The 27,615-nt window shown below is 35.2% G+C and overlaps 7 protein-coding genes across 11 annotated transcripts; 3 read left to right on the top strand and 4 right to left on the bottom strand.

Annotated features, from left to right (window-relative positions):
• Positions 1 to 952: 952 nt before the first annotated feature.
• LOC18992242 lies at positions 953 to 4,918 on the bottom strand. Its single transcript, XM_006415618.2, has 9 exons — positions 4,253 to 4,918; positions 3,666 to 3,923; positions 3,265 to 3,478; positions 3,073 to 3,182; positions 2,775 to 2,974; positions 2,335 to 2,438; positions 1,782 to 1,969; positions 1,492 to 1,691; positions 953 to 1,412 (listed from the first exon to the last, which is right to left on the bottom strand). Exons 1-9 carry the CDS (start codon positions 4,488 to 4,490, stop codon positions 1,203 to 1,205), a joined length of 1,722 nt encoding a protein of 573 aa, XP_006415681.1. The 5' UTR covers positions 4,491 to 4,918; the 3' UTR covers positions 953 to 1,202.
• Positions 4,919 to 8,713: 3,795 nt separating this feature from the next.
• On the top strand, positions 8,714 to 10,090 carry LOC18992241. Its single transcript, XM_024152313.1, has 3 exons — positions 8,714 to 8,836; positions 8,925 to 9,082; positions 9,588 to 10,090. The coding sequence occupies exons 1-3, from the start codon at positions 8,765 to 8,767 to the stop codon at positions 9,667 to 9,669; spliced, it is 312 nt and encodes a 103-aa protein (XP_024008081.1). The 5' UTR covers positions 8,714 to 8,764; the 3' UTR covers positions 9,670 to 10,090.
• Positions 10,091 to 10,102: 12 nt separating this feature from the next.
• On the bottom strand, positions 10,103 to 14,014 carry LOC18992240 (protein SMG7L). 5 transcript variants are annotated; one of them, XM_024152310.1, is made up of 6 exons: positions 13,876 to 14,014; positions 13,303 to 13,435; positions 12,692 to 13,219; positions 12,492 to 12,614; positions 12,230 to 12,411; positions 10,103 to 12,105 (listed from the first exon to the last, which is right to left on the bottom strand). In XM_024152310.1, exons 2-6 carry the CDS (start codon positions 13,360 to 13,362, stop codon positions 10,302 to 10,304), a joined length of 2,697 nt encoding a protein of 898 aa, XP_024008078.1. In that variant the 5' UTR covers positions 13,363 to 13,435; positions 13,876 to 14,014; the 3' UTR covers positions 10,103 to 10,301. The 5 variants fall into 5 exon arrangements, with proteins under 5 accessions (XP_024008078.1, XP_024008080.1, XP_024008079.1 ...); XM_024152312.1 differs by lacking the exon at positions 13,876 to 14,014 and adding an exon at positions 13,750 to 13,800; XM_024152311.1 differs by lacking the exon at positions 13,876 to 14,014 and adding an exon at positions 13,592 to 13,711.
• On the top strand, positions 13,446 to 14,043 carry LOC112083997 (vicilin-like seed storage protein At2g18540). The gene is given in 4 exon segments (XM_024152231.1): positions 13,446 to 13,460; positions 13,532 to 13,867; positions 13,869 to 13,910; positions 13,913 to 14,043. Coding segments are annotated over 4 exon segments (516 nt in total). The 3' UTR covers positions 14,036 to 14,043.
• A 3,288-nt stretch (positions 14,044 to 17,331) lies between these two features.
• Positions 17,332 to 18,084, top strand: LOC18992239 (protein RALF-like 4). Its single transcript, XM_006415615.2, has one exon. The coding sequence runs from the start codon at positions 17,478 to 17,480 to the stop codon at positions 17,808 to 17,810; it is 333 nt and encodes a 110-aa protein (XP_006415678.1). The 5' UTR covers positions 17,332 to 17,477; the 3' UTR covers positions 17,811 to 18,084.
• A 4,140-nt stretch (positions 18,085 to 22,224) lies between these two features.
• LOC18992238 (VQ motif-containing protein 4) lies at positions 22,225 to 23,624 on the bottom strand. The gene is made up of 2 exons (XM_006415614.2): positions 22,804 to 23,624; positions 22,225 to 22,290 (listed from the first exon to the last, which is right to left on the bottom strand). The coding sequence occupies exons 1-2, from the start codon at positions 23,540 to 23,542 to the stop codon at positions 22,280 to 22,282; spliced, it is 750 nt and encodes a 249-aa protein (XP_006415677.2). The 5' UTR covers positions 23,543 to 23,624; the 3' UTR covers positions 22,225 to 22,279.
• A 2,084-nt stretch (positions 23,625 to 25,708) lies between these two features.
• Positions 25,709 to 27,356, bottom strand: LOC18992237 (non-classical arabinogalactan protein 31). Its single transcript, XM_006415613.2, has 2 exons — positions 26,707 to 27,356; positions 25,709 to 26,212 (listed from the first exon to the last, which is right to left on the bottom strand). Exons 1-2 carry the CDS (start codon positions 27,335 to 27,337, stop codon positions 25,902 to 25,904), a joined length of 942 nt encoding a protein of 313 aa, XP_006415676.1. The 5' UTR covers positions 27,338 to 27,356; the 3' UTR covers positions 25,709 to 25,901.
• Positions 27,357 to 27,615: the final 259 nt, after the last annotated feature.

The following is a 27,615-nucleotide window of genomic DNA, read 5'->3' as shown; positions in this document are numbered from 1 at the left end:
TAATGTTTTAAAATTTTAAGAAATCTCATAATATAAATTATGATTAACAATCAAAACTATCGTAATAAATAGTTTTTAACACCATATGGAATTGTCTATGTAAATATATATATGTTTACAAGTTAAAAATTTATTAAAAATCATGGCTAGTATCAATATTATTGATTGATGCTAAAATTGAAGATAACACTACAATACATTTAAAAACATTTACAGATAAAAAAAATTAATTATCACATCAAAAAATCATCATAAATTTTGAATGTATATAGTAAAACAGCAATAAGAGCTGCTGATATAATAACTAGAGAGATGTGAACCAATAAGATTTCAACTTTAAATAAAAACAAACACATTAGTCCTATTTTAAAATATTATATTTACATATATTTACATAAATTTATATAATTATTAATTTATGTTTTTGTTGAAACTATATATTTACATAAGGATTTCAAAAAAAATTATTATCTTATTACTTTATCGAATTTGATGAATTTTTACATTGGCCCGACTTAGGACCATCAAAATTTATTAATTTATAGTGATTATTAATTTATCGAGTATTAATTTATAAAGGTTTTACTGTATTAGTGGTCAATGAAACCCAAATACGACTAAGTTTTGTTGATGACGTCATTACTTGAGTTAAATACTTAAATCTAAAAAAGTTACAAACGTAGTTATATCTGTCTTTTTATATTCTGGATAAATCATGAGTTCTTCAGACCTATTAGTTTTGTGTACATTGAACAGAGCCATTAAGTATAAATATATCCAATGTGGATTATTTCCTATACAGACAAGGATTAATCTTATTTAAATCTGGATTCTTTTTACATGTTATGACCCAAAAAAAAAAGACTTGGATATTTTTCAGATGACAAGCCGATGTATCTCAAAAGATTTCGATAACATTCAAACCAAACTCGGATGGTCTCTTTAAGACAGAATTTTTTTAACTTTCTTCAAAAATTCGAAACTATAATTTATTATCCAAGTACAAAATGTCCGTGTATATATATACATTAAAAAATTGATTTTGAATCCTTAGAATCAATAGAGAAACAAAAACAAAAAAAGAACATACTGTGTGGTAAAATTTGAATGTGTGGGTTTGGTGATGAGAGTAGCCATGAAGAAGTACCCAACTCTTTGCAAGGGCCTTGCATTGTTACTTTCAAATCTTAAGCCGAATCTGGTCATCGTACCGGCAAATTAGCTTTCCTGTGACCCCTTGCACGTCTGTCTCTTCCACGCCTTCTAGGCGGCGTTGTGCTCACCGCTCTTCCGCTTGACATTTTCCTAGGCAAATCGCTGCTGTTTAAAACCAGCGGAGGCGGTGGAGGAGAAAAATTAGGCACCGGAGGTCGTTGCCTTGCAAATCTCTCTTGTTCTGCTCGATGATATCTCTGCATTAGAGTGTTATGATAAAGTAAGGATCTTTGACTATTTTTTTAGGGCTAAGTCAGCAAGAAAAGAAGAAATCACCTGAACTACAAAGTTGCGTCTTTCACAGTCAAGGAACATGCTTACTGTCCAGTTTGTTTTTGCTGCAATCTTGTCTCTTACTGTTGAGAAACTGATTTGATCTCTAGAAGTGAATCGGTCAACTTCGTTGAACCAAAGACAAGTGAAGAGGTTGCTGATGGGAACATGTTCTCTTAGAATGACACAGCCCTCTGGTACGTCTGCATGGTCCGACCACAAAGTTGTGTATCTATTAATCTTTTGATGCTGAAAGCGGATTCTTAAAAAACAAGTAAGCAAATGAGACATACCGCTTGGGATTGGGAGCTTTGCAACAGAATAAGGGGTTAACCCTTCATTCTTGTAGAAATCCACTTGAAAGTCGATAGAGGCATTATCATATTTACCAGCAGCTTTATTTGCTTCGGCTTCCACAAAGACATCAAATCGTCTGTAATGTATAGAGATCGCAAATGTAGCATTTTTCCTCCACAAGAACCTGATCAATAGTGAGGTCAGTCAGATTGCTGCAGCCCAACAACAGAATCACCAAGGCTAAGGCCTTCTAAACTCAAACCGTGAGCTTATTTGAAACAATCCAATATTTCTAACATTACTGGAATGCTAAGCACAAATACCTAGCTGCTAACGTAAATTCATCTGAAAAGAAAAAAAAGGTGACAGATTGCTACCATAAGAATTCACATATGATTAAAGGAATGTTTGTTATTCGGTAATTCAAGAAGCTGCATAGGCAACCACAAGTATTAATGGTTGCAATAGAATATTGGGAAGACTTCATCAAACATATCACTAGTGATATCCTCCGTTTGATTTTATAAGATAAATTATGATAGGCCTTACCTTTCAAGAATTTGATATGGATCGACGACAAGCTCAAGTTTTCCGTCAATCCATAAAGAATAGCGAGCATTCGGAAACATCCTATGGACAAGAAGCTTCGGTACCTACAAGAGAACGAGGTATCAGCATACAAGTGGCCTTTATAATCCATCCCTTTACTCTGTCTATTTTGTAAGCAGCCATTTGCAGTGGGATAAACTTTGTTCAAAATTTTGATTTTCTTGGGTTTCTAAATTGTTGCTCTCCCTTTAGTAGTAAACTACTTCAAGCCTGGTCTAAAGCAAAAAGGCATGTTGTTACAGCAGTGTGGATACAATACTTTTGGAGCAAGATTGTAAAAATAAGGACAAATATCTAGCATGTGTTCATGTTTTCGGTTCGAGTAACTGAATGCATAATGTCTTTCCTATTCAAAAGATAAGAGAGGTGTATTTTTTTACCTTTCCATTGCGCCTTCCATCTGAATAAGGGAGATTATGAACAACAACAACTCTCCAAATCCCTACTTTCTTGTTGCCGTCAAGGCCTCGTTCTTTCTTCAAAATTGATTCAGTTTCTTCATCAACAAACATGTAGAAGCAAACTGTTTCCTCCGAATATTTACTGATATTTTGTGGGGCTTTTACATCATCAAAAGCATCTGAAAAGAGAGAGATTCTTCATTACAATCAAACTAAAATCGGCAACACGACTGGAGCGATTGATTAGAAATAAGAGAAGTATCACGCGAAGCACTACCAAATACAGCTGAAGCAACAACAATTCCACGACACTGCTTCATTTCAAGGAGGTCAGCCTCATCAATGTCAAAACCTGTATTTCGACCAGGTTGAGGTCCTTTGACAAACCTAATTGAAAAATCATCCATAAAAACACGAACAAAGATGAGACAAAATAAAGGGGAATAAACAAGGCTACAAAGATACTTACCCACAATGTACGCTCATTGTTTCCTTAATGTCAAAAGAATCATTCCTATGTTTCAAAGTAGGATAACCACCAAAATCTGACCCTCCAAACTCTGTCTCTCTGTTTAATGGTTCTTCATATATATACGTTAAGTTCTTAAGAACAGGGGAAAATGACGGGGCATTTGGCATCAAGGCAATTGCTTCTTCTACTGGAAGGTAACATACCGGGCACGCTGAAATCAAAACCAGGCAGAACAAACCACAACACTTCTTACAAAACTTCTCTACGACAGTAAACCTTAGATCTTTTCAACATCATCACAACAACAATCTTGCAGTGATCTCAGATAAGCAAAAACCAAAAGAAAGTTTTTTTTTAGAAAGAATCTAGATGTAGAAATCAAGATTTTAAAGTCTTACGGCGTGGTCCTGTTCTTTTTCTGTCGGCTGGTGGGGGAGGTAAGGTGAAACTGTTACAGGGATGTCCTTGAGGAAGCGTATACCCAAGAAAATGCATAGGAGGAGTAGGGGACACTAAAACATTTGTTCCCAGAAAAGATATATTTCGAATATTGATGTTTTGGTCTTCATTTGTTGGTAACATGTTGGAATGATTTACAACTGAACTACCATTGAAATGAAGACTCGGAGGAACTTGAACTTCCTGACCATCTTCACCTGATTACAAATGAAAAGGACGCTCATAATGATATCAAGTTGATTGATTGTGCATAGTTTTTAATCAAAACCCACCAGTTATGTTCTAGCTCTAAGTAGATTCTTAAACTTCTCAATTACGATCACCACTCTACACAACATTTGGTCACAATGCTCCTCATTTCTAAGCCAAAACAAAGCCCATTGGTACAAAGCACACAAACCATACTCCTCTTTCGAATCAAAACCTACTCCAAGTAAGAAACTAAATCCACAAGCTAAAACCTCAAATTACCATAACATGACTACAAAAATTGCCGGAAAAGAGCGATCTAAGTAGAAACTGTTACCTTTTCCGACGTAAAGGACGCGAACGAAGACGACGGCGGAGATTAGGAAGAGGAGCAACATGCCCACCTTCTTACGACCCGCGAATTTGCAGATCCAATGTACAATACCTTCCCTCTCCTTCTGCATCTTAGATGGTTTGGTACGCGTCGTAGTCGTCTGGATTGGCAAAACGACGCCGTTGAGTCCCGTCTTCTCCAAGGAACCATAGCTACTGGATCGAACGCCCAATCCAGTCATCGTTCCCTTTTCTCTCTCCCTTGAATCACTCCATCAAATTTCCCGGAAAAAAGCACTCAATTCGATGTTTCACTCAATTTCAGATCAAGAGTTTTAAGCTTTAACAACACCCACGATTGCTGAACAATTTTGTTCAAGTTAACCCAATTCGATTCTGGGTTTCTAATTCGGAATCTGATCTACAAAAATTCAGCTCAAACAGAATCGGATCAAATCTGCACCTTCTTTCAATGAAATGAAGAAAAAAACAAACAAACAAATAAATGGAGAATCCGAACGAAGGCTACACAGATCAAGAAAGAATTGGGAGGAAGAAAATAGACAAAATCTAGGGTTTGTGATTGGTAGATAGGGTTTTTATTGCGCAGAAATTTCAAATCAGGGAATCTCTGAAGCCAGAAACAAGGCCAAAAGTCACTATATTTCACCCCCCACACACACACACAAACAAAAAAATGAGACTGTCAAAAGTTGACGAAGAAATAAATACCCTCCCAAAAAAAAATCATAATTCATAATTCCGCGTGAACAAGAAGGCAAATTGATAAATCTTCTATCCAATTTTTGTCTATTTCTAATTCTGTTATAATTCAATGCATTAGTATAATACGCCTTATTAATTCAATGTTATAAAAAATATTGTCTGTAAGAAAAACATTGTCTGTGGATAAAAACTGTTTGTTTGGGTAAAATTATAAGCCAAGGAAAAGGAATCATGATTAGTGATGTGCCCATTACTAGTTGTCTAGTTTACAATTCTACGAAAATTGAAGCACGTTGATTATTGGTTCACAATATACTCCATCCATCTGTTCCTAAATAGATGATGTTTTATGATTTATTCTTGTTTCAGAAAAAATGATGTTTTAGGAGTATTTAATGCTATTTTATTTATAAACTAAAAAAATACTTAATTTACATTGATTGTAAAAATATCAAATTTTTGAAATAGTATTAGGAAGTGAGAATAATGTTTATACATTTATTGGAAATAGTAAAATAACTAAAACAAAAACAAAAAGTAGTTAGTAAAAAGATGTATTTATTGTTTCTTAATAAGTGTAAAAAATCTAAAACATCAAATATTGTGGAACAGAGGGAGGGAGTACGTATTTGAGTATTAAAAAAGTAACTAAATCTCTGTCTTTCAGTGAAATTAAACATTTATCAATCATAAATGACACATGGCAATTTGTTACTGCTGGGCGTAGAAACTTTAGCATCGAATTAAAGTATAGAAAATTGATAGGCTATTATTATTGTCCAAACACTCATGTAAGCATCATTATAGAGTTTGCGCCAACCAAGAATTAAAATAAATGTAACATACTTAATCACTACCTAGCAGCCATTCATGAATCATGTCATTATTAGTCTCATCTGTCGCTCTATATTACGCTTTTTTATTCAATGTTTATCGTAAACAAATTCTTGAATAATTAAAACGGTTATGATATTCAAACCGTAGTTTTTATTACATACTCCCTAAATTTATTCAAAAGAATAATCTTTGTGCTTTAACTCAAAAGCCCTATATTAAGAAACAGTAAGAGTAACAAAAGTGGATTTAATTTTTGTTTTGCACAAATTGATAGTCTACATAAGTTTGGCAAACAAAAAGATAGTCTTACTAATGTTAGATGTTATATTTATCCAAGTAACATTCTATCATTATATATATTCATTTACTATTGCACTGAGTAAAATAGATACAATCCTACTTATATAAGGTATACAACTAGATTTTTGTTTTTCACATAAATTTCATTAAAAAGTCCAATGTGATTTATCATTTATCTGAAGAATCTGATACAAACTCACTGCTAAATTGATACAACGATTAAGGAGATAAATTTTTTAACATAGATGAATACATGTTTGATAACGTGAAGATATCCAAAAATTTCTCTAATCAAATCTATGAAATGAAATCTCGAATGAGTTCCTGATAATTTGGATTTGATAGCAATGTTGATATATCCGATGAATCAGGCTAGAGATTTCGTGTAGAGAGCACCTACATACTTCTAACTATAATAGATGAATTCACGATAGGATGTGTGATAGTTTTTCTTATGAGATTTTGAAACAATAAGGATTTTAGCACAACACCACTAACCAAAACCAGATAATGAAAAGAAATCAGATTGTTCTCTAATCAGGAGAAAGTTGATAAATTTATTAAAGCTCCTTTTGGTGATAAGAAGGAGAAAAATGAAGATAGTGATCTTTATTTGATAGAAGAATTTGGTACATTCGGTCGATGTGGAATTGTGGATGACAAAACCATATTTGTAAATTCGGTCGTGAGAGGAGGAATAAGAAAGAAGGAGGATACAATCATGTAAAATTAGAGTTCTGAAGATAAATTATTTATATGAATAGAACTACCAATGAAAAAAAAAAAACTAAACGTGTTATCTGAAAATAACAAAAAGTAAAAAATGTTCGATTAGAACATATAAACAGACGTTTAATTCATCCATTAAAGCTATTTTGTATCAGATTACATGGCCACATAATACTGAGCAAATGATAGGGCCTTACCATAAGAGATTTGATGGATCTATCCCATGTTTGTAGGGCATACAGAAAACTGATAATAACGTAAAAGTCAACTATACGAATAAAAATAAAATTTAAAAAAGCACGGTTGATTAAAGACATTTGGCATTGAGAGAGAAGGGTCATAGGCAAATCAATGCTAGCTACCATTTAGCTGGCTCTGCCTGTGGCTATCCTTAGCTTTGGCGTGCCCATCGTTGTTGGATTTACGCGCCCAATAACATTAGCTAAAAGCCTAAAACAAAAAAGAACTTTATCACCATACCTTAAACATACGTCTATAATTCAGTTTTTCAATCCATAACTTTTTTGTTTTTTTTTTGGTCTGAATGCATAGGTATTTTTCGCTTAGATTTCTCAAATCTACATCGAATCATGGAATGTTTTCCTAATCTAGAAACTGTAAGTATCAACTATTTTATGAACTAAATTATTTTTTAAATAAATATTGTTAAGTTTTTCGTTTAAAAGAGATGTTCAAAAATAGAAATTAGACCACAGTTGAAAATATTTCGTTTTTGGTCCTTGGAGGAAAAGGCCTCCTCTTCATGGATTTGAAAATTATTGCTTCGTCTCTTACCATTAGCAAAACAATTCTTACGAGGCTCTGTTGGGAATGGTTTATCCTGTTCTTTCTGGCACGACTGCTGGGTTGGTGGCGAACCATTTATCGATATCCTTAGTTTCTCGGGACCGAGACTTATGGAGATTCCTGCTGAGAGCAAGGTGTCCGATGCATGTGTCAACAACGTTTGGAAAGCTCCAGAGCCTAGAACATGATTCCCTCTTCTCTGAAAAATGTGTCTATTGTTATTGTCAACGCCTGTTCCGGATAGATCAAAGGGAGCAGATCTTTACTATTGGAAATGCGGCAATGCAGATGGAAGACCCTTCTCTACCTTTGCCACTTGGGCTTCAGTTAGGCCTGATGTGGTGAGCTGGGCTAACTGGTGTTTGGTTTAAAGGTCATGTTCCAAAACATGTCAACTTCTGGATAACTCATTTGAATCGCCTGCCGCTTAGAGCAAGATTGGTGCAATGAGTATCTCTTCGGGTCTCTGCTGCTTTTGCAGTTTGTTTGAAGAAACTCGTGATCACCTACTTTCCGCTGTGAGTACACCGCTCAGGTTTGGCACAAGGTTTTGATCAAACTCGGACACCCGCCTTCGATCTTCTCAAGTTGGATTCTCTTGTTAGTTAGATTTTCTCTAGGAGTCGACCTTCTCCTAAACTCTTCAAACGCATGGTGGTTCAGGCTACAATCTATTTTCTCTTGAGATAGAGGAACACTCGTCTTCACACCGGGATTGCTTAGACTCCTGAGTCCACATTCAGGTCCATTGATCGCTCAATTAGAGACATCCTTTTGGCTCATATCAGGAAGAGACCTTCTCTTCTCGATATGGTTTATTTATAGTTAGTTGTTAATGTATTAGTTTTTATCTAATTTTGGTTCGTTGTTTTTTTTTTAGGCCTATCTCAACCGAACTGCTTGGGCAAGCATTGTAAGAAATGGTTCCGTTTTTTTAATATAAATTCACATTTTATCCAAAAAAAACCTAAAACATATCCCCATCCCCGAAAAAGAAAGATCAAACCAAAAGTTGAAAACCGCAATATACCGGAAGGAACCGTTTCGGTTTTATAAATTTATCGGTTTTAATATCTTTGTTTCCGCGAAAACCCAGATTCCTCGTGGGCTAAGAACAATGGAGAAGAAGAAATCAGAGGTTTCGTCAACGGAAGCTGTTCTTCTTGGAGCTCTCGCTCCAGGCGTTAATGTCCGTAGGCCTTTCTCTGCTTCTTCTATCTTCTTAACCCTTTGTTTCTTTGGTTAAAACCCTAGTTGGATCGGAATTTTCTTTACAGGCTCCAACATGGAACACTCTGAAATTCGCGTTTCTTCTGCTGGGTCTCTGTCTCACTTTCATGCTCTCCATAGCTTTCACCAGTGGCCAATCCATGTTGCTTGTTCATGTTGGCTTTCTCATTATAATCGCCTCTACTCTCTTTTTCCTCCTCAATTGGTATGTCAGATTTCGCTTCTCTTGTCTCAATTTTGTGAACTATCTAGGGTCTCGATGGTCTGAACAAGTGATTCATCCTCGTTATAGATCTGATCCAATGCTTTCTCTAGTGTCTTATTGTCGCTGATCAATGCTTGAATTGTTCTCTGTTATCAAGTCTCTCATGTGGTAATAGATTGTGTATGTGTGTGTGTGTTTGTGTGTGTAAAGCTAAAATCTAGGAGCTTAAGTTGTTACTGTCTCATGGTTCTACTTTGTGAAATTGAGTTAGATATATCATATACGGATTCTGTATATCAATGGAAAAGATCTCATCTTTGTGTCATCTTACAGTGACCCGTGTGTTCTCTAAGGTTTATAAGATGCTAAAAGTTTTAATTGCGAGTTGAAACAAAAATGAAAGAAAGAGATGAATGTTGTCGAAAATATGGAGTCTTTTAGCATCTTGGGGAGCTTATAAAACCTTCACTAGTTGCTTACCAGTTACAATGCCTTTGTTCTGCAGGTTCCTTGCTCAGACAGGCTTGGTACCAGTAGAGACGCAAATGCAGGACCTGAACTTGTCACCTACTGATAAAAGCAAATGATCGAGCACAGTATATTTGTACTTACTCAGACGCAGACACAGAAGTAACAGAACATTCAACAGTAGAGAGATCAAGCAAATAGGAGGATTTGGATTTGTGCAACGAAAGTGGACATCGGCTTTTGTTTTCTCAAATTCTTTCCTTGGTTCCCTTCTCTTCTTTTATTTTCTTTATTTGGCTTGAGGAAGCACAAGCACAAGCAGCAATGGAAATGAGACAAGAACCTCATCTTGATCAGGGTTTGATTTGCTCAATTCCCCAACATTAGTTACTTTTTTGGTTCCCCTTTATTTGTTTCTGTTTCTCGGAAGCTATTTTCAGACTAAGTTTATTCCTCCCATGTAAGAAGATGATTGTTATGGATTGATTGTTTTCATACGTAACCTTGTTTATAATGGTTTCAAGGCTGAATTAACTCAAATTATTCCTCAAGAAACAAAAGAACTTGATTGATTTAAATACGTAGGAAGTTTCCTTTATTTGTTTGCTTATGTACAACAAGAACCTTTTCTTAATTCGGGTTTTCATTATCTTGAAAAATTAAGCAATAGCACAAGGAGACAAGACAATATGAGTTGTCAAAACTTGCTTACCTGAGACAGTTTCTTATAAACCCACTCACTCGTACATGTTTAGTTGTTCATATATGCAGGAGAAGGTCCTCTTAACCTCTGACCATTCTCATTCAGCCACTCTTTCTCTCTCAGGTATCGAAGGAACGGTCCAGGATCGTCACTGAAGTCATAACCGTTTGTTGGGCTTTGTTGACCGTTGCAGAGCTTCTCTCCTTTAGATTCACGGTTTTCCATGTAAGTCTGAGGATACAACATTGAGTTTTCAGAAGAGATCATCGACTGATCATTTGGTGTCCCGTACCTAGCTAAGAGACTGAACTTGGAAGACCCATGAGCTAAGAAGTTCTTCAAATTGTTTGTCCCCTGTGCTTGATAAGAATAGGCTGGTCCAAGATTCCGACTTTCTCTGTATCGACGTAACCATTCAGAAGAAGAAATCCCAACAAATGGCGGGTTTGTGTATGGCTTCATGAATCTTGTCTGAGAATATAAACTCTCTGCTTTGTTACTACTAGTGCCATTATGAAACCAAGAAGCGTCTTCAGGCAGTAAAGGAGCAGACGGAGTAGGAGGTGTATACACAAAAGGAGGCTCCTCGATACTGGTACTGATGGAGAGACTATCAAAGGATGTGACAGGACTTGTTTCATCAATAGGGCCCAACCCGTTTGGTTTACTTAAACCAAATCTTCCATTCTCTTTACTCTTGTCAACCACCCATGCGCTCAGCGATGGAGGTCTTCCTGAGACAGTGCCTTCTTCTAGATGCAAATGTTTCTGATCCGTGTCCTTAAGACCTTGCATGAAGCTGAAACTTTCAGAGTTAGTATCCTGTGGGCTGTGGTTCACAATGAGTGATGAGGTACGTCTTAGGCTTTCATCATATGAAGTTGTTTGGTTTCCTGAAGTTGTGTTATCGGCGCTGAATGGCTTCGTCTCAATGCCAGAAGAACAGATTGGAGCAGATTGACACCTTACAAGCGGCTTAAGAAGGATCACTTCTTCTTCTTCTGCAGGCACAGATCTTTCAATCTCACTAGGAATGATCTCAACCGTTCCTATAGTGACACATTTTCTGTTACTTTCCTCTCCATTTCCATGAAAGATCTCTTCTTTGCATTGCAATTCACCTGAAGTTGTGTAAAATTGAGTCCTTTGCTTGTCAAAGAATAACCACTTTTGAGAACCCTTCTTCTGTCTACTTGTGATCTTAAGAGCGGAATTAATAATGCGTTGAAGACGAAGCTCCTTCCCTCTGTCAGAACTCTCTCTTAGATCCATGTGACTTGAGAAATCTAAAAGTACTTGTATAGGAGCCAGAGGAGCCAATGATCTCAGTTCATGATCCTCCCAAAGAGCTACCAACGTTTTAGCAGAGCAGTTTTCGTCTTTCACCTTTAACCGGTTCAAGAAATCAACGAGTTTGCCAAAGAAGTAAGATATCGCTATCTCGCTCTTCTCATCAATTCTGCTTTCTTCTTCGTCTTCTTCAGCCTTGTGAAGCAGAAACGGTAAGTAGTCTAGAAATACAAGTAGAGCAGGTAAGAGAGGGCAAGAATCCAAGGGACTCGTCTTCAAACATCTCTCAACAACTCGCCCCATGACGATGAACACCATTGTTAATGCTAAATTTGTTAGCTTAACTTCCTCTTCCGCGTTGTCTACTTCATTAAACTCGGCTAAATTGTGGAAGATGAAGACGAAAACCGCAACAAGTTGGAGGATTCTATAAGGTCCCTTTCTCGCCGTGTCCAAGACTTGATAAGACTCCAACATGGCTTCTAAATTTATATCATCTGCTGCAAACGCTTCATCCAATTTTCTCATGGCCGATGCAAATGCGCAACCAAACTCATCAAAACTGAAACAAGCCAGAAAGAATTAGAGAGAAGAACAATTTTGAAAAAAAGGGTCATCAAGAACTTGAGCTAAAAGAACAGAAAATTTTGTACTTCAATAGAGTCTTACTCTTGATCCGAACTGACCTGGACTTAAGGAAAAAGAAGCCAATTGTTCGAACAACAAGTGGCCATAAATCAATTGCAGCCATTAATTCTCCTTTCGCTTTTGAGAAATCACGGTCCTTCACAGAAACATATCTCTCTGATGGGTTCAAGAAGTTGAACTGTGCATCAGTAGACAGAGACCGCAAAGGAGAAGACCTGTTCTGCAGTAGTTAAAACAAGCATTTAGAGCAAAGTAAGGCATACACAATCCAATTGCAGATAACAGAGTGAAATCAATCACCTTCTCAAACAGCAAAAGAAGATTGTTCGAAGCACCAGGAAAAGGTTCTTTCACAGCCAAGCTTCTCACACAGTGGTACAAAGCCAAGAACTCATCACCAACATACGTCGCCAAAACAGCTAGCTACACAAAATGATGCAAGAAAACCACTCAGAAATGGGCAAAACAAAAGAAAAGGTAATGGAAGAATAAGTAGTTACCTGGTTATGAGGATTTCCACTATCAGGCCAAGATTTTGAAGCTTCAAGATAGTGAGTAGCTGCAGTTGACCAATTAGGATGTTCATGTGTTTTCAGATATTGCTCTTTATACCTTTCGAGATCTCCAAGACAAATATAGAAACGATGGCACAAGAATCTGCTTCTTTGTGAATCTCTCTCCCCTTTTTCCCCAGAATCCTCAGAGAGCTTGAAGCTATATCCTCTGACTTTGGAAATCAGATTCTGATAAAACTCGGCCGCTTTTAACAGAAACAACTTGAATGCTTTCATATGAGTGCCTATCTTGGCGGGATCATCTGTTTTGACGCCTTTACGAAACTCATCGATGTGTTTATAGTGAAGTTTCCAGAGACAGAACTCTACTTCTTGAAGCTCTTCGTGTTGAAGATTGCTTTCAAAGATCTGCTCGTATGTCGAACCAGCTTTCGCGTATAATTTCGAAACATCTGGATGCAATATACCCTTTGAATGGATTAATGTCCATAGCTGTTTCTCAATGTTGTTTACCTGAGAGAGAAAATAACATTTCATCAATTGTGTATCAACAGTAAGATTCGTTAAGCAAAAGCTTAAAAGGTGGGTTTACTTACCTCTACAAGAAAATTAGGATTTTGTTTCTGATGAGTTGAATCGGCATTAGAAGCTTCCATCTTCTTTAGAATCAGACAAATATCTCAGAGAAGTGTTCGAAATTTGGAAGACAGAGAGCACAAAAAAAGCATCCTGAGAAACAATGAAAACTAACAAAGTTTCAGAATTTCTAGTAGAAAGAAGAAGGAGAAGATGTCATAAGCGAAAATCCAGGACAAGACACTGTAGAAATTACAAAATAGCTATTCAACAAACTTCTGCTTGGTCTACAAGAAAACTTTGATCGACCTGAAATGGGTAAGCTCAAAGTCACAAGCTTTAAGAGAAATTAATGAAACCCAAGAAGATGAAATTTCCAGAAAACAAGTAGCTAGATTCAAGAAGAATAACAGAGACAAAATCATCAAGAGGAAAAGAAACAAAAAGAAAAGGAAAGAAGAACACACATCAGCTTTTAAGAGATTTCACAATCAGAGAAAGAGAGTAGAGAAGGGAAGAAGAAAATCGGAGGAGAGAAAGTGATTGTTTAGACGGAAAACAAAAAGGCGAAGAAGGGAAGAAGAAGACTTTACCAGAAGAAACTTTGACGTACGGACGTTGGGGATGGGAACAAGTAAAGGCATAAGAAGCCAAGCGAAGTCTATCACATGGAAGAGAGAAAGAGAGAGAGGGAGAGAGAAAAAGAAAGGATTTTGGCAGATAGATTGCTCAGTTGTGAAACAGACAAAGTAGAAAGGTAGCTGAATTGATGATAATGATGATGATGCTAACTTGATGATGATGATGATGGAGATGGAGATACAGAGGTGGATACATATCTAATCCATTATTCCACTTCTTCTACTAAGTGCCCAACGATTGATTTCTTTCTCCTTCATCTTTTTTTTTTTCTTCCTTAGATTTCTCCAATGATTGTTTAGATTTAACCATGCTAATTAAATTAACTAATTTTCTTAAAGCGAAGTTCCTAATGAATTGAAAGTTACCCACTTTCTTAAATATTCCTTGACGTTTAAGCCAAACTTTCCAATTTTTAACTATCTCATGACTTTAGAGCCACTAGGTGTGTTTGTTATACTGGGGAATCCGTCGATAAAAAAAAAAAATTCTAATAATAAAACTTAATACAGTAAAACCTCTATAAATTAATAATGTTAGGATCACATGATTTTATTAATTTATCGTGATATTAATTTATTTATAAATTAATAATTATTAATTTATAGGAAAAAATTGTTTTTCGACCATCTTCTTCTTAAATTTTCTTTCAAATGATGTTATATTTAAAAATCAAAACTCATATGCTTATAAAATAATATATAAAAATTTAAATTATGATTACTAATCATAGCAATCGCAAAAGAATAATTGTTTATATTTATTAACTGTGGACTGATCTATATAAGAATATAAACGTTCATTACTACAAAATTTATAAAAAATTTATGGCTATTATCCGTAATGTTAGTGCTGAAATTGAAGATAATGCCATAATATATTTTAAAACAATTATGCGTAAGATAATCAATTATCACATCTAACTTTTTCACAAATTTTGAATGGAGATAAAAAAACAACATTATAAACTATTAATGTAAATAAATAAAGAGGTGATTTTCTATAAAATTTCAAACTAAAATAAAAATGAACAACATTAAACATATTTTAGTATACTACATTTTACCTATATATACATAAATTTATATAATTATTAATTTATGTTTATGTTGGGACCATATATTTACATAAGAGTTTCAAAAAATTTATTATCTTATTATTTTATCGAATTTGATAGATTTTTACACTGACCCAACTCGGAACCAGAAAAATTTATTAATTTATAGTGATTATTAATTTATCGAGTATTAATTTATAGAGGTTTTACTGTATAAAACAAAATAAAAAAAATCTTCAACAAATCTCATGTTATTGAGACATTCAATTTTGTCATAAAATCGATAAATTGTCTTATTCAATTTTAATTTTTGATAGATGTACTATTCTACAAAATAACTGTCTTATTCAACTTATTTTTCTTGAAACATTCAGTATTCCACAAAATAATTTTTTTCTTCTATTTTGAAAATTTTATTAAATTTTACCTATGTCGATCATCATTTATAAAATTTTGATTGGTAATTTGTAGAATAACAAAATTATGCTTTTACGCAAGTATTTTACTAATTAATAAAACTCTACAAAATAAAAAAAATAAATAAAAATATACATTTTTTTAATAAAAATATAAAGAAAAAATCATTACGCATGATAAAAAGAATAAAATTTAAACAAAATTATTTTATCCCGTGAACTTTTTTTCACCATTAGCAATTGAGCAGTGTTATCAATCACACCCTAAGCGTCTGAACTCCATTATATTTTCTAGTTGGGTTTCAAAGTTGAAACTCTATATTTTTGATAATTCACTATGATTTGTAGAAAGGGACTAAGATGACATAAATATAGATAATCTTACAAAATACGCAAACTCAATAGACTGAAACAAACTCTTCACTGAATAGACTCTATCTAGTTCAATGTCATATACTTTGTAAAACTAGTATAGATTAATGTCTTGTGGAAATTGCATGTATTTTCTGGTAAGATTTCCACGACCAATTATATTCTTTTCTGCTGATTGCTATACTCTTGCATATGATAATCTAAACAATTAGAGATTAAAAAAATGATAACAAGTAATTTCCACGAAATCTTCACCTAAAGGCTAAAGCTTATTTTTTTATTAGACAAGTCCAATTAGAAATTGATATTCCGCAAATCACAGGTTTCTTACAATATTTTGTCACTTGACATGATCACCTCTAAAAAATGACGTGTCTTTTTTGTTATAGATGGACCCCTTCGAATTAAAATCAAAGACAAATTGTGCACGTAATTGAATGGAAATATACCAGCACAGCTTCTTCGTACAGTATTTTTTCCAATTAAAAGAAATAAAGAGAAGAAATATCTTTGATGATTGATATCGATATATATATGTATATATATATATAGATACATTGGCCTTATTTGTTTATTGACTATTTTCTATAGCAGAAAAAGTTATTGTTGGGAACTATATTCAAAGGCACCACATGATGGTGTCTACGTACAAACAACAAAGTAAACCTTCGAAAACTATCAAGAGACGTTTGAAATTTTATTTTCCCATTTCTTCCTCTTCGTAAGTCTTTAATTGTCATTTTATTGTATATCTACTGTTTTCAATGCGGACATACTGGTTTGAGCCAAACTATTGAACGAATACTTAAATTTGGACCAGCTCGTACACAAGTGGCAAGAGATCATACGTTAGAAGTTGGAAGCTAATTTCCAAAACAATTTGTTGGGCAAAGAAAACAGTCTTGGCCATTCAGTGACTGCTATAAGAACCATGAATGTCCATTTCTAAATCCTTCATGTTATATCTGCCTAATTAAAACAGGTCACATATGAAAAGGAAAAAGATTGAAAAACATAGGGTCAAGCGATAGTATATAATCCAATGATCCAAGGAAATCTATAATATGTGCTCATGAGATTCATGAGAATAAATAATCTTGTTAGAGATGAAATATCCTTCTCAAACATGTTTACATGCATGCATGAAAAAATCTGAACAACTGACGGAAGTTTTTGCGTTTGACGGAAATCCAAGAACCTATGATCTGTACATCTTCTAGAACCAAGATTCAATAGATCGTACGCGTTATACTACTCACTCTTAGTTTTTTGAATTGGTTACGTTTAATTACAAGCTAATTTGAGCATTTGTTTAATATTTTTTCTAATAAAAAACAGAATAAGGTTAGTTAGCCGATTAAAAAGGAGAGCCAAATATAACTTAACAAATTTAGATCTAACCACTGAGCGAAAAATATGGATAAAATCAGACCTGAAAAAGAGGTTAAAACCCCAATTTCAAAGTAACAGAATTAACGACCACAAAATAACAAAAAGCAAAAAATCGCACTCTACCTGTCTATAGCCCTTTTTTTATCCTCAACCAAAGCAAATTCCTCATTGGTTCTTCTGCACAATCTCTCACACTTCTATTTTCCCCTCTCCTTTCACAAGGAAAGGGCGTAGAAGAAACCAAAAACCTAAGCAAAAGAGTAATAATAATAACTCATCTATACAAACAAACAAAAAAATCCAAAAAAAAAAACACACAATGGGTGTCAAGTTGTTATTCATCTTCGGCCTATTGATCTTAGCTATGGTAGCAAAATCCGTCAACGCGACATATCCATTGACTAAATCTTGCATCAACGGGCAAGGTTGCATCGGAGATGACGATGAGCTCGAATCTCTAATGGATTCAGAGACAAACCGTCGTCAACTTGCAAGAGGAAGACGTTACATTGGCTATGATGCTCTTAAAAAGAACAATGTGCCTTGCAATAGACGTGGCCGATCTTACTACGATTGCAAGAAGAGGAGAAGGAATAATCCTTATAGGCGTGGATGCAGTGCGATCACGCATTGCTATAGGTACGCTAAATGAGAAGGAAAGAAAAAAAATGATATAGAGAGAAAGATTTGATTCAACACCTTTCGATCTTAATTCTTGATCGTTGATTTCTCGTTCCTAACGTACCCTATGTTATATGTATGATCTGATTCTTTCTTCTTTTTGATTATTATTTTTGTTCTTTTTTTTATTTATTTAATCATCATCATGATGCATATAAGCTTTTGATTCTTTCATATATCGCCTATTTTCCTTTGTTGTTGTCCTTTTATTTCGTTTCGTTCATATATTAAGTTCCGTTTGTCTATTATATACATCATGATGTTTTAGTATTTAAATGCTTTTAAATTTCTTTTCCTTCTTTTCTTTTTCTTTTTGTATTTCATCTCCAAACACATAAAACTTATGGATCAATCCATCTACTATCAGCTAGTTTTGAATTATAAATTCATAAAGCGTAACATGTATCTGCTCGAGTTTGACCATAGCTCATGAGTGGTCTAATAGAGCTTAGAGCAACCTCAATGGGAGAAACCCATGAGAGTCTCCAGCTCATTATTTAATTAGTTTCTGATTAAAAAGTGAGATTAAAAACTTATTCTAGAAACTTTGTGTTTTAGGTGTGCAATGGAGAGACTCAAATGGGTTTTCAAAAAAAAATTTTTTTACCAAATTAAAATAAAACAAATTTGTTAAACAAACTTATTTCATTAAAGCTTAACAATACATGCATTTAAATTTGAACAAACTAAACTTACAAATTAACAAAAAAACTTAATTGTTATATAAATGGCCAAATCGAAGGAGGAGGTAGAAAACAAAAATAATTTTTTTTATTTTTTAACCAATGGAAGCCCGCCACGTGTCGGTAGAAACGAGTAAAAATGTCGTCAAATAGGAGACGTCTCGGGCTATTTGGAGACGCTGCATCATTAAACAATTATTAAGTTTCTGGAAAAAACGCTGTAAAGACCGCATTAATCATGCTCTTATTATTGGTCCAAAAATGATATTTGGTTTGAGATGGAACAGAAAAGTAATCACATAAACTTGTTTGGATCTCAAATTGGATTGTGATAGAATTTATAAATATATTACATGAGACGATCTACTATTGTTAATTAGTTTTGAGTTAGAAATCCACAAAATTAATAACTTTGAGATTGTTAATTATAGATCCAACTTGACCGGACTAGTAAATGGAATATTTAGGTCTTATGTTATCAAGAAAAGGTGGTAGCCAACCTTGGATTGATGAGAAATCATACGATTCATGCTTATATTTCCGAATGGAGAGTAAGATTTTTGGATGTATCCACATGAAACGTTGAAATCATGATAACATCACATCAGTTCAAATACCGTATTATTATTATAACAAATCACGAATTGACTTCGTCCGCTGTTACTGTAACTACATATCAAAACACGACTTTTGTCGGAATGACGTGACAATAATGAAAAAAAACTAAGTAATGGTTAGGACTTAGGAGAAGTGTTTTGGGGTTCACTTTGGGATCTCAAATACTTGAGTTTTTGGATTGCAAAAGCCCAAGTCCAAACCCAAAGCTGCACCTTCATATTTAGGAGAAAGTGTTTTAGGGTTCAATTTAAGATCTCAAATAGTCAAATCAAACCTTAATCAACTTCTTAGAAACACTTTTTCTTTTTAAAACTAAACCTAAGAGTTGACGACAATTTGGAGCTGAAAGAGTGACAGCATAGTTTGGCTACATTAGTAATCACGCTTCAAATATAGTTTAATACTTGAGTATTAGAACAGTGTTAAAATTGGTATTCAGAAAAGCACAAAAAACTCTCCCGGGCACACCTCCCTAGGCGCCTCCTTCCTTTGCTCAGATCTAGCTTCTCCTCCTCTCTCACCGGTCGTTTGTCGACGCTCCGCCTCTCCCCTCCTCCTTTACTCAGATCTGCCTCCTTGCGTCGAGCCTTTCTCCGGCCTTTGGCCGTGAGAAAGGACTGACACCTTTCTCCTCCGCGTCGTCTCGTCTTCAGTCTCTCCCGTCGTCTCGTCTTCAGTCTCTCCCATCATGTTGCTCGTTTGCTTCTCGTCGTCAAGCTGTCTTCACACATCATCTCGCCGTCTCGCCGTCTCCATGACTCGTTGGATGGTTGATTTTAGAGCGCTGCGCTCTCCTCTGCTCTCCTCCGTCAGATCTGGCTTGTCGGCGCCAGCGAGTCTTCGTCCCGTCACCTCCTTTATGGAGAAGTTTCTCTTTCCAATATTTCCTCCTTTGTTGAATGGTTTGGATGTTCAAGCATCGTCGGTATTGCAAGGTTCTTCCTCCCGGCTGATGGTTTTCTCTGCTTGTGATGCAGTGTTTGTAACCCTTTGGGTTGCATTGGATGCAGTCTTTCAAGAAGTCATGAGATCGTTTTAGTTTTTCGATTTCTTATGGCTTTTTATGAGTTGTATTGCCAATCTATTTTTCGGTATTTATTGCTTTGCTTTCATGTATTCTCCCTTTTGTTAGTTGCACTTTTTACTCTGTCGATAGAGTTTGAGGCTCCTAAGTAATGAAAAAGTATTTGTTTTACCAAAAAAATTAAAAGAACAGTGTTAAAATTTTGATCGAAATAAGAAATTATCTAACCTACGATATACAAATGTCATATGGTTATGGATAATAAGCTGCACCTGCATAAGCACTTTTTGATAATTGGTTTTGAACTGAAAATTCATACTCCTTTCCACACACGACACTTATAAAACAAAAGAATCTTTCAAACTTCAAATTTAACTTAGAATTTGTCAGTGTTTTTTTTGGTTAAATTTGTTCATGAGTAGAAAATTAGTAATAAACTTATTCAGTTGAGGCCTGAGGGTATTAACCGGTCGTACTCAAAACAGCTTCAAGTTCATCGGACAATAGACTCTATTGTTCTTCACTTAGGCCCATTCTGTATTCTGACTCATTTGCTTGCTGGCTTTATTATAAGGAAGATAAAGTTATTTTTTTGTTTGTTTGTCTGAGGAAATGTGAAGAAGCTTCATGGTCACAAGACCCACCTGCACTACTACTTCATTCAGTATGGTCTTTTTCAAAAGTCATTGAAAAAAATAAGAGCAAAAGAAGACTTTGAAGTGAGATGAGAACCTAACTTTGAAAACATTATTGTTATTCATACCACATCTCCATTACTTTTGACTTCTCTTTATTGCTTTTATTATAAAACCACAAAAAAGGATCTAATTTTATAATACTAGAATATGAGATTTTACACAGTTTTTATACGCATTTGTGGTTTTTCCTCATTTTTTTGTTGTTTAGAATATATTCCTATTATTTCTATATATAAAAAAGAAGCACTTGCCATCTACATCTTGGTATAATATTTTAGGTGCAGCATCATTATAAAAAAGGGATTGGATTCTAGTGGGTAAGATTACCGATAGAATACATCAACAAAAATTGTTTTCACTAAAGAGTGAAAAAAAAAAGAGGAACAATTATTTTTAGGATATTTCTATGAATTCATTAAAAGAAAGAAAATTAAAATGGGTCAACCGCAATCGCTCTCAGTGGCACCACTACTAGTGGAAGTGGGTCCTCAACATCAACTCTCTTCACATGAGAATTTTCAACCTTTTAGAGAGAGAAAGAAAGAGATAGATACGGTCCACCATATTAGAGAGATTGAGTCAAGTTTAATTTAATTTGGTCTTTAGACCATTTAATGACATTCTTAATTATTAATTGCTTCTATTACACCACGTCCTACCAGTTTGTGCAACCAATTAAAACACCTAAATTTTGAAAGTTTCAAGAGCCCCAATTCTTTTTCTTTTCTTTTTTTCCACTCTTTCTCCTAAACCTTTGAGTCTTTGACCAAGTAATATTCAAAGGACGTAATTGAAAAAAACAAAACTAAGAATGATGGGGCCACATTTTGCATATGCCCATTACCTCACTCCATATGCCTTTGCCTTAGTCCACTTTCAACTAAAATTTTGAAAATGAAATTTAACCATGATTGACCCAAGATATTATATCCAACAGTGACCAAAATTAAATTGATGTATCAGCCTGTAACCAAACTGTATAAACAGCATATAACCCAATAATCACCATACGAGACGGTTTAAATCTGTATGTGTATTTGTTATTATTAGGCTAGAAATATAGGTAAAGAGGTCATTTCCTAGGAAAAACCCAAGCACATCATGAAAATGATATCAAAGAAAACAAAGATGAAGCAAAAAATAGTCAAAAGATTCCTTACCCTTAATTAATACTCTCTCTTTAGACAGCTAAGCCCCACTCTTTCTCTTCCTTCTATCCAATTTACTCTTTTCTTGCTTTTTCAATTTGTAATCTCCTTTTTTTAAGGAGAAAAGAAGAAATAAAGTATAGTAGTATTTCAAAGAAAACAAAAAAACTCCTTTTTTCACACTCATTTCCCTTGTTACCATTTTTTCATCAAATCCTTGGCAAAAGAAGGTTGGACCAATTTGGTTTTCTCTAAGACCAATCTCTTGATCAATTGTTTGCTGAAAAAAATGAAGGATACAAAACTGGTCGTGAATTGAATAATACAATTTTCTTATTTGAGTAAATGTTTACCATTCCCACTATACAAAAATTAACTTTCACTAAAAGTAATTATTTGATATGAACTTATTTCTTATGATATGAACTTATTTCAAAGCAAACAACTAACTGAACAAATAGAAGTGGAATGAAACACTAATCTAAATTTCATATTTGAATATCTGATTCATTCATTAATTTATCCAGAATGAAGTAAAAAGGGCAACTATGAGCAAACAAATCAATAAAACTAACCATAGGGATTATAAAAATCGCGATTTGGCTTAGCAAACATCTCATCTCAGCATTACAAATTTTCTCGTATATAATTCTCATCAGGATTCATCTCAATTCCCATTATAATATATAATTAAGATCACAAAGGAAAGGATTAAAAAAAATTAAGTAAAAGTAGAGTAGGAAAAATTAAATTAGGAATTTTGTTTTTCATGAAGTAGAAGCCGATGAAGAACCTGAGACTCGAGGTGAAGTCACCGGGAATAAAGGAAGAAGTCGGGGCTCCGGATCCATCGGAGTTGTCACCGGAGACGGATGCAAATAAAACCCTTTCTCTTTCATCGCTTTCTCTTCCGCATCTGTGCCCGATTTCGCGAACCCGAGCTCGTTGGGGCTCTGATTCGATGACCCGGATCGATCAAACGGGTCGGGTATAAGAGGAGTTACAGGGCTGAGTACGAGAGACGGGAAATCGAGGATGCTCGGAGAGAGGATCTCGGGTTTCCGGGGCGAGAAAGCTGAATTAACCGGGTTAAAAACCGGGTTTAACGGGTTGATTTTGAGGTTCTTCATCGAATTGCGACGCTCGTAGAGACGAAAGCCTGAAGAAGAAGAAGACTGTTTCTTGTTTGGGACGGCTTTGATCGGAGGGATTGAGAATTGAGAAGGAGAGGAGGATCTCGGGTCGGGTTGGTAGGTCGGGTTGGGTTTAAGAGAGGAGGCGTGGTGTTTGGGTCTCTCGGAGGATCCGGTTAGCATCTGAACGACTTGCTTGAAAGAAGAAGTATCGGCTTGGACGAATGTTGTCGGGTACGGGTTTCCGGATTCGGATCTAGTGGTTACGTGTCGGGTCGGAGTTGTGGGTGGTTTGTTGCTTTCAGTGCTGCTGCTCATACTGCAGCTGCTGCTGTTGTGGCATCTCGGCGATGGAATCAGATTCGTTGTAGCATCTCTGTATCTCGGCGAATTCTCCATTGAGATAGAGAGAGAGTTTAGAGAGAGAGAGAGCAAGTAAGAGAGAGAGGGAGAAAAATGTGTTTTGTTCTAATAAGCTTTGTTTGGTTCGGTAAGAAAAGAAAAAATGTTTTCGGTGGGCACTATTGGCTCTTGAGTCACTATCTTTTTTTCTTTCTTAATTTTTGAGTCTACCTCACGCGCTGATCGTGGAGCGTATCGTCAAAGGAAAATTCCTTCTATTTTACTTTCATTTGGTTTCTGTTTTCCATTTGATCTGAAAATTCAGATATGTATTCGTAATTTGAGGAAAAACAAATTTCAAAATTCATATCTTTTATATTGAAATTTTGAAAACATAACACAAATTACTACTACAAAAATTTGAAATACATATATTGGTTCTGTTTCCATATTTATAAAACTGTATGGCGTAAGTATGAAAACATCTTCTCCTTAGAAAATTCTATATGACTAAGAGTTAAAAATTGACCGGACTTGTGTAGCTCATTCTTGTTTTGTTGCTAAAGCATTTTTTTCACTCTTGGTATGACTCATCATTGTCTATGGTTCTAGTCTCGCAATAAATGATACAGGTAGCGACTAAGTCCTATAACAACGATATAATTTCCCAAAGAACACTTAAATTTCTTGTGAAGAAAATGTTGAACTCAATATCCAATGATATTTCACATGACTGGGACATTATGTGACCTTTTGGTCAATATAATAAAATACTAAGGTACATATGTATTAATCTACGTTTCGAAATATATACTCAACCAAGATATCCTTTTTTAGAAATAATCTAATCATTAGGTTGACTAAGTAAAATAAAAATGTACACATGAATGATCCAGTGATCCAAGTTCTCTAAGGATATACATTGGGCTTCTATACATTTGGGTCTGGGCTCATTATTTTTATTCGAAATCTCATGCCTACTTATTTAACACACTTATTAAACACACTTGTTACATGCTACTATCTTACAATTCGAGCTCGAGTTAAGAAACCTAGCCCGTTAGTGAGTATTTCTATTTACTATTTTGGTGTCACTTGTGATACTAGAATTTAGACCTGACATTCATTATTGAATTATAGTTAATCACTCTCACAATTATTAATTTTCTTATAATCAAAATTTACAGTTAAAAAAAAAGAGTTAATTAGCATAAACGACTAAGGACAGTATCGATGGTAAACCAACTTATTATTTTATTGTCAAAATATACACTATATATTAATATTAGCATCATTTAACATTACTTTTAAAATTGAATATCAATAAATCTAATAGAAAAAAATGTTGATGCTGCGCAGTGCGCACAACACGAATTCGAATATAGTATTGCTTTTAAAGCAAAAACATAGTTCCCCTCCAACCAGTCGAATAGCTACGTGTAAATAAAATTCATTAAGCTTAACAAATCGGTTATGTTGAACCAAAATGTTAACGGCCTAACCAATGCATAACAACCCGGTTAACTTATTTATAAGGGCCACATGCCGAGCACGTGAATTAGCTCATCTTATGAGCTAATTGAGGGGGATACTCGCATTTTAAAGTATTTCCAGGGTTCCATGACACTACAATCTACACAATTACTATACATAACTACAAACACACACAGTAGAAAGAATGATTTACTGTGAAGTGCATCACTAAATAGTAAATACCCTTCCTGTTAATCACTTTATGTTTTTACTTATTTCAACGAGTCGATCCAACTAATCTAAAACCCTTTTTAGTATCTTTTTTTTTTTTTTTTTAACGTAACCTTTTTAGTATCTTTAAATTAATCTTTTGTCCTCTTTTAGAATTTGAGATGTGATGGGAAATAATGTCAGCCCCGTGGCCGACAATTTCACTGCTGATTTTTCTCCGAATCCAAGAACCCACTAGAAAGTAAAAACCCTATTCGATGATTCCTCTTCCTCCTTTCGAGCTTATCACCGTTCTTTGTAATCATATTTTTTTTGTCTGCAGCGTAATATTATTTTCCATTTAACCTGATCTTTAAATTAAATAAACTACTACAACTTATTAATTAGTCATATATTCCTTGATTTATAATTAATCATATGTATGCTTCCGTTTATACTGGTTTCTAATCACAAATTCAATGTGCCATTCAATGGAGTAATCTCATTTTCAGTAACCTCAACCTTAGATAAAATCGAACACTTTCTTGAAGCTGCTAATTTATTCAAACGAAACTTAACAACGTCACTTGAAGAAACATTTATAAAACCCAAAGCATTGACTTAAAAACTAGCTAACATTACAATTCCAACGCACAAACACATTTAACTCTCAAATCTCTTCAAACTTCTTTGAACATGACGTATTCAAGAAAGTAACAGAGCATCATCGTATTCATTTGGGGCAGACCGGGTCAAACGCAAACGGACCGACGTTAAAGATCCCGTAGGTGAACTTGTTAATGACCACCGACGATTTTCCCGGCCTTTTCTCCGGCTTGAGCTCGGCACCGACATCTCCACCGAAGAGTTTGGACACTTTGTTGCATTTCTTGTCGTTTGATTTCACCAGGTACACACGGCATCCTCTGAAACCGTAGTTCGTCACTGTCTTTGGAGCCAATAACCAGAAGTATCCGTTCATGTCCGTCGTTGTCTCTGCCACTATTTTCTTCTTGCTCTTGCACACTAGTCTCACCACAGCACCTGGACGAAAAAAAACCATAAAGAAATATCCATTAGATTTTGATTTTGGATTAACGGAATATAGTTATGTAATTTTTAATTATTTTTTTGGGGGGTCGTGAAATTTGTGGGACAGACTGTAAAAAACAGTGATTGATGAGTGCAGGAGTGTACATACTCACTTTTTTTTTAAACCTGTTTCCAATACAATGACTAATTTCGTACATGTGGTCCCACTTCTAACGTTTTGAAATTTGAATTATTTTTCGAAGTTTGCATCATGATTTGATATCAAGTACGTATTGTTTTTGTACAAAATACTCATATACGTGTACAGTATTGAATAAATGCGTATGCAGAGCACAGCAGAGCAGAGCAGAGCACAGCAGCAAGTTGAGTTCTTTCTAAAGATTATTAATGAGTAAATATGTGTATATGAAATAAAGAATGAAAGTGAAAATGATACTAATGTAGTATATGAGTATTGAGTGTGTTTAGTTTAAAAAAGTTCTAACCTTTAACGGGTTTAGCGTCATTGAGTGTGTCGGCATAAGCGTATTTGCAGCTTTTGCAGTAAACCGTACCCCTAACGGCGACTAGGCTTCTGTTGAACTTCGGCGGGTAAACCGGCGGCATAACCGGTGGCTTTGCCGGAGGAGAAACCGGTGGCTTGGTTGGAGGGGAAACCGGAGGCTTAACTGGGGCTTTAGTTGGGGGCTTAACAGGAGCTTTGGTCGGAGGGTAAACCGGGGGCTTAACCGGAGGCTTGGCTGGTGGTGAAACTGGTGGCATAACCGGGGGTTTGACTGGGGGCTTAACAGGGGCTTTGGTCGGAGGGTAAACCGGAGCTTTGGCTGGTGGCTTAACCGGGGGTTTTACTGGGGGCTTAACTGGGGCTTTGGTCGGAGGCTTGACCGGAGGTTTGGCTGGTGGAGGAATCGGGGCTTTGGCCGGTGGGTGGGGGTGAGGGTGAGGATGGTGGTGATGGGGAGGATGTGGGTGGTGGTGGCCGTGGTGGTAAGGAGCCGGAGCCGGAGCAGAGGAAGGGGTTTGAGTCACATGGTTTACTTCTTCGGTGAAGGCCGAGGAAGTGAAGCACCAAAGTGCTATGAGACTCACCAAAACACTCTTACCCAAGAACCCCATGTTTTGTTTTATTTTGTTTAGTGATATGCATTGAAATTATGAAATGGGTGCATTTATAGGAAAAGGTTCAGTGTCATGAAATAACTCTCTTTTTTTTTGTAAATAATAAATTAAAAGCGATGAAATAAGTTACCACAATACTACAGTAGTTACCACTACCATATTTGTTACTCTACTACAGTAGTACTACTTGGTAAAAATAACTCTGACACCAAAACAAAATGTATTTCTGGTGTTGTAAAAACTAAACGTTGACGTCGATTAATTCTTTAATTTAT

Source organism: Eutrema salsugineum, unplaced genomic scaffold, assembly GCF_000478725.1.
Source record: "Eutrema salsugineum unplaced genomic scaffold, Eutsalg1_0 scaffold_5, whole genome shotgun sequence".
Classification (NCBI taxonomy): domain Eukaryota; kingdom Viridiplantae; phylum Streptophyta; class Magnoliopsida; order Brassicales; family Brassicaceae; genus Eutrema; species Eutrema salsugineum.
This window is presented reverse-complemented; position numbering and strand designations above follow the sequence as displayed.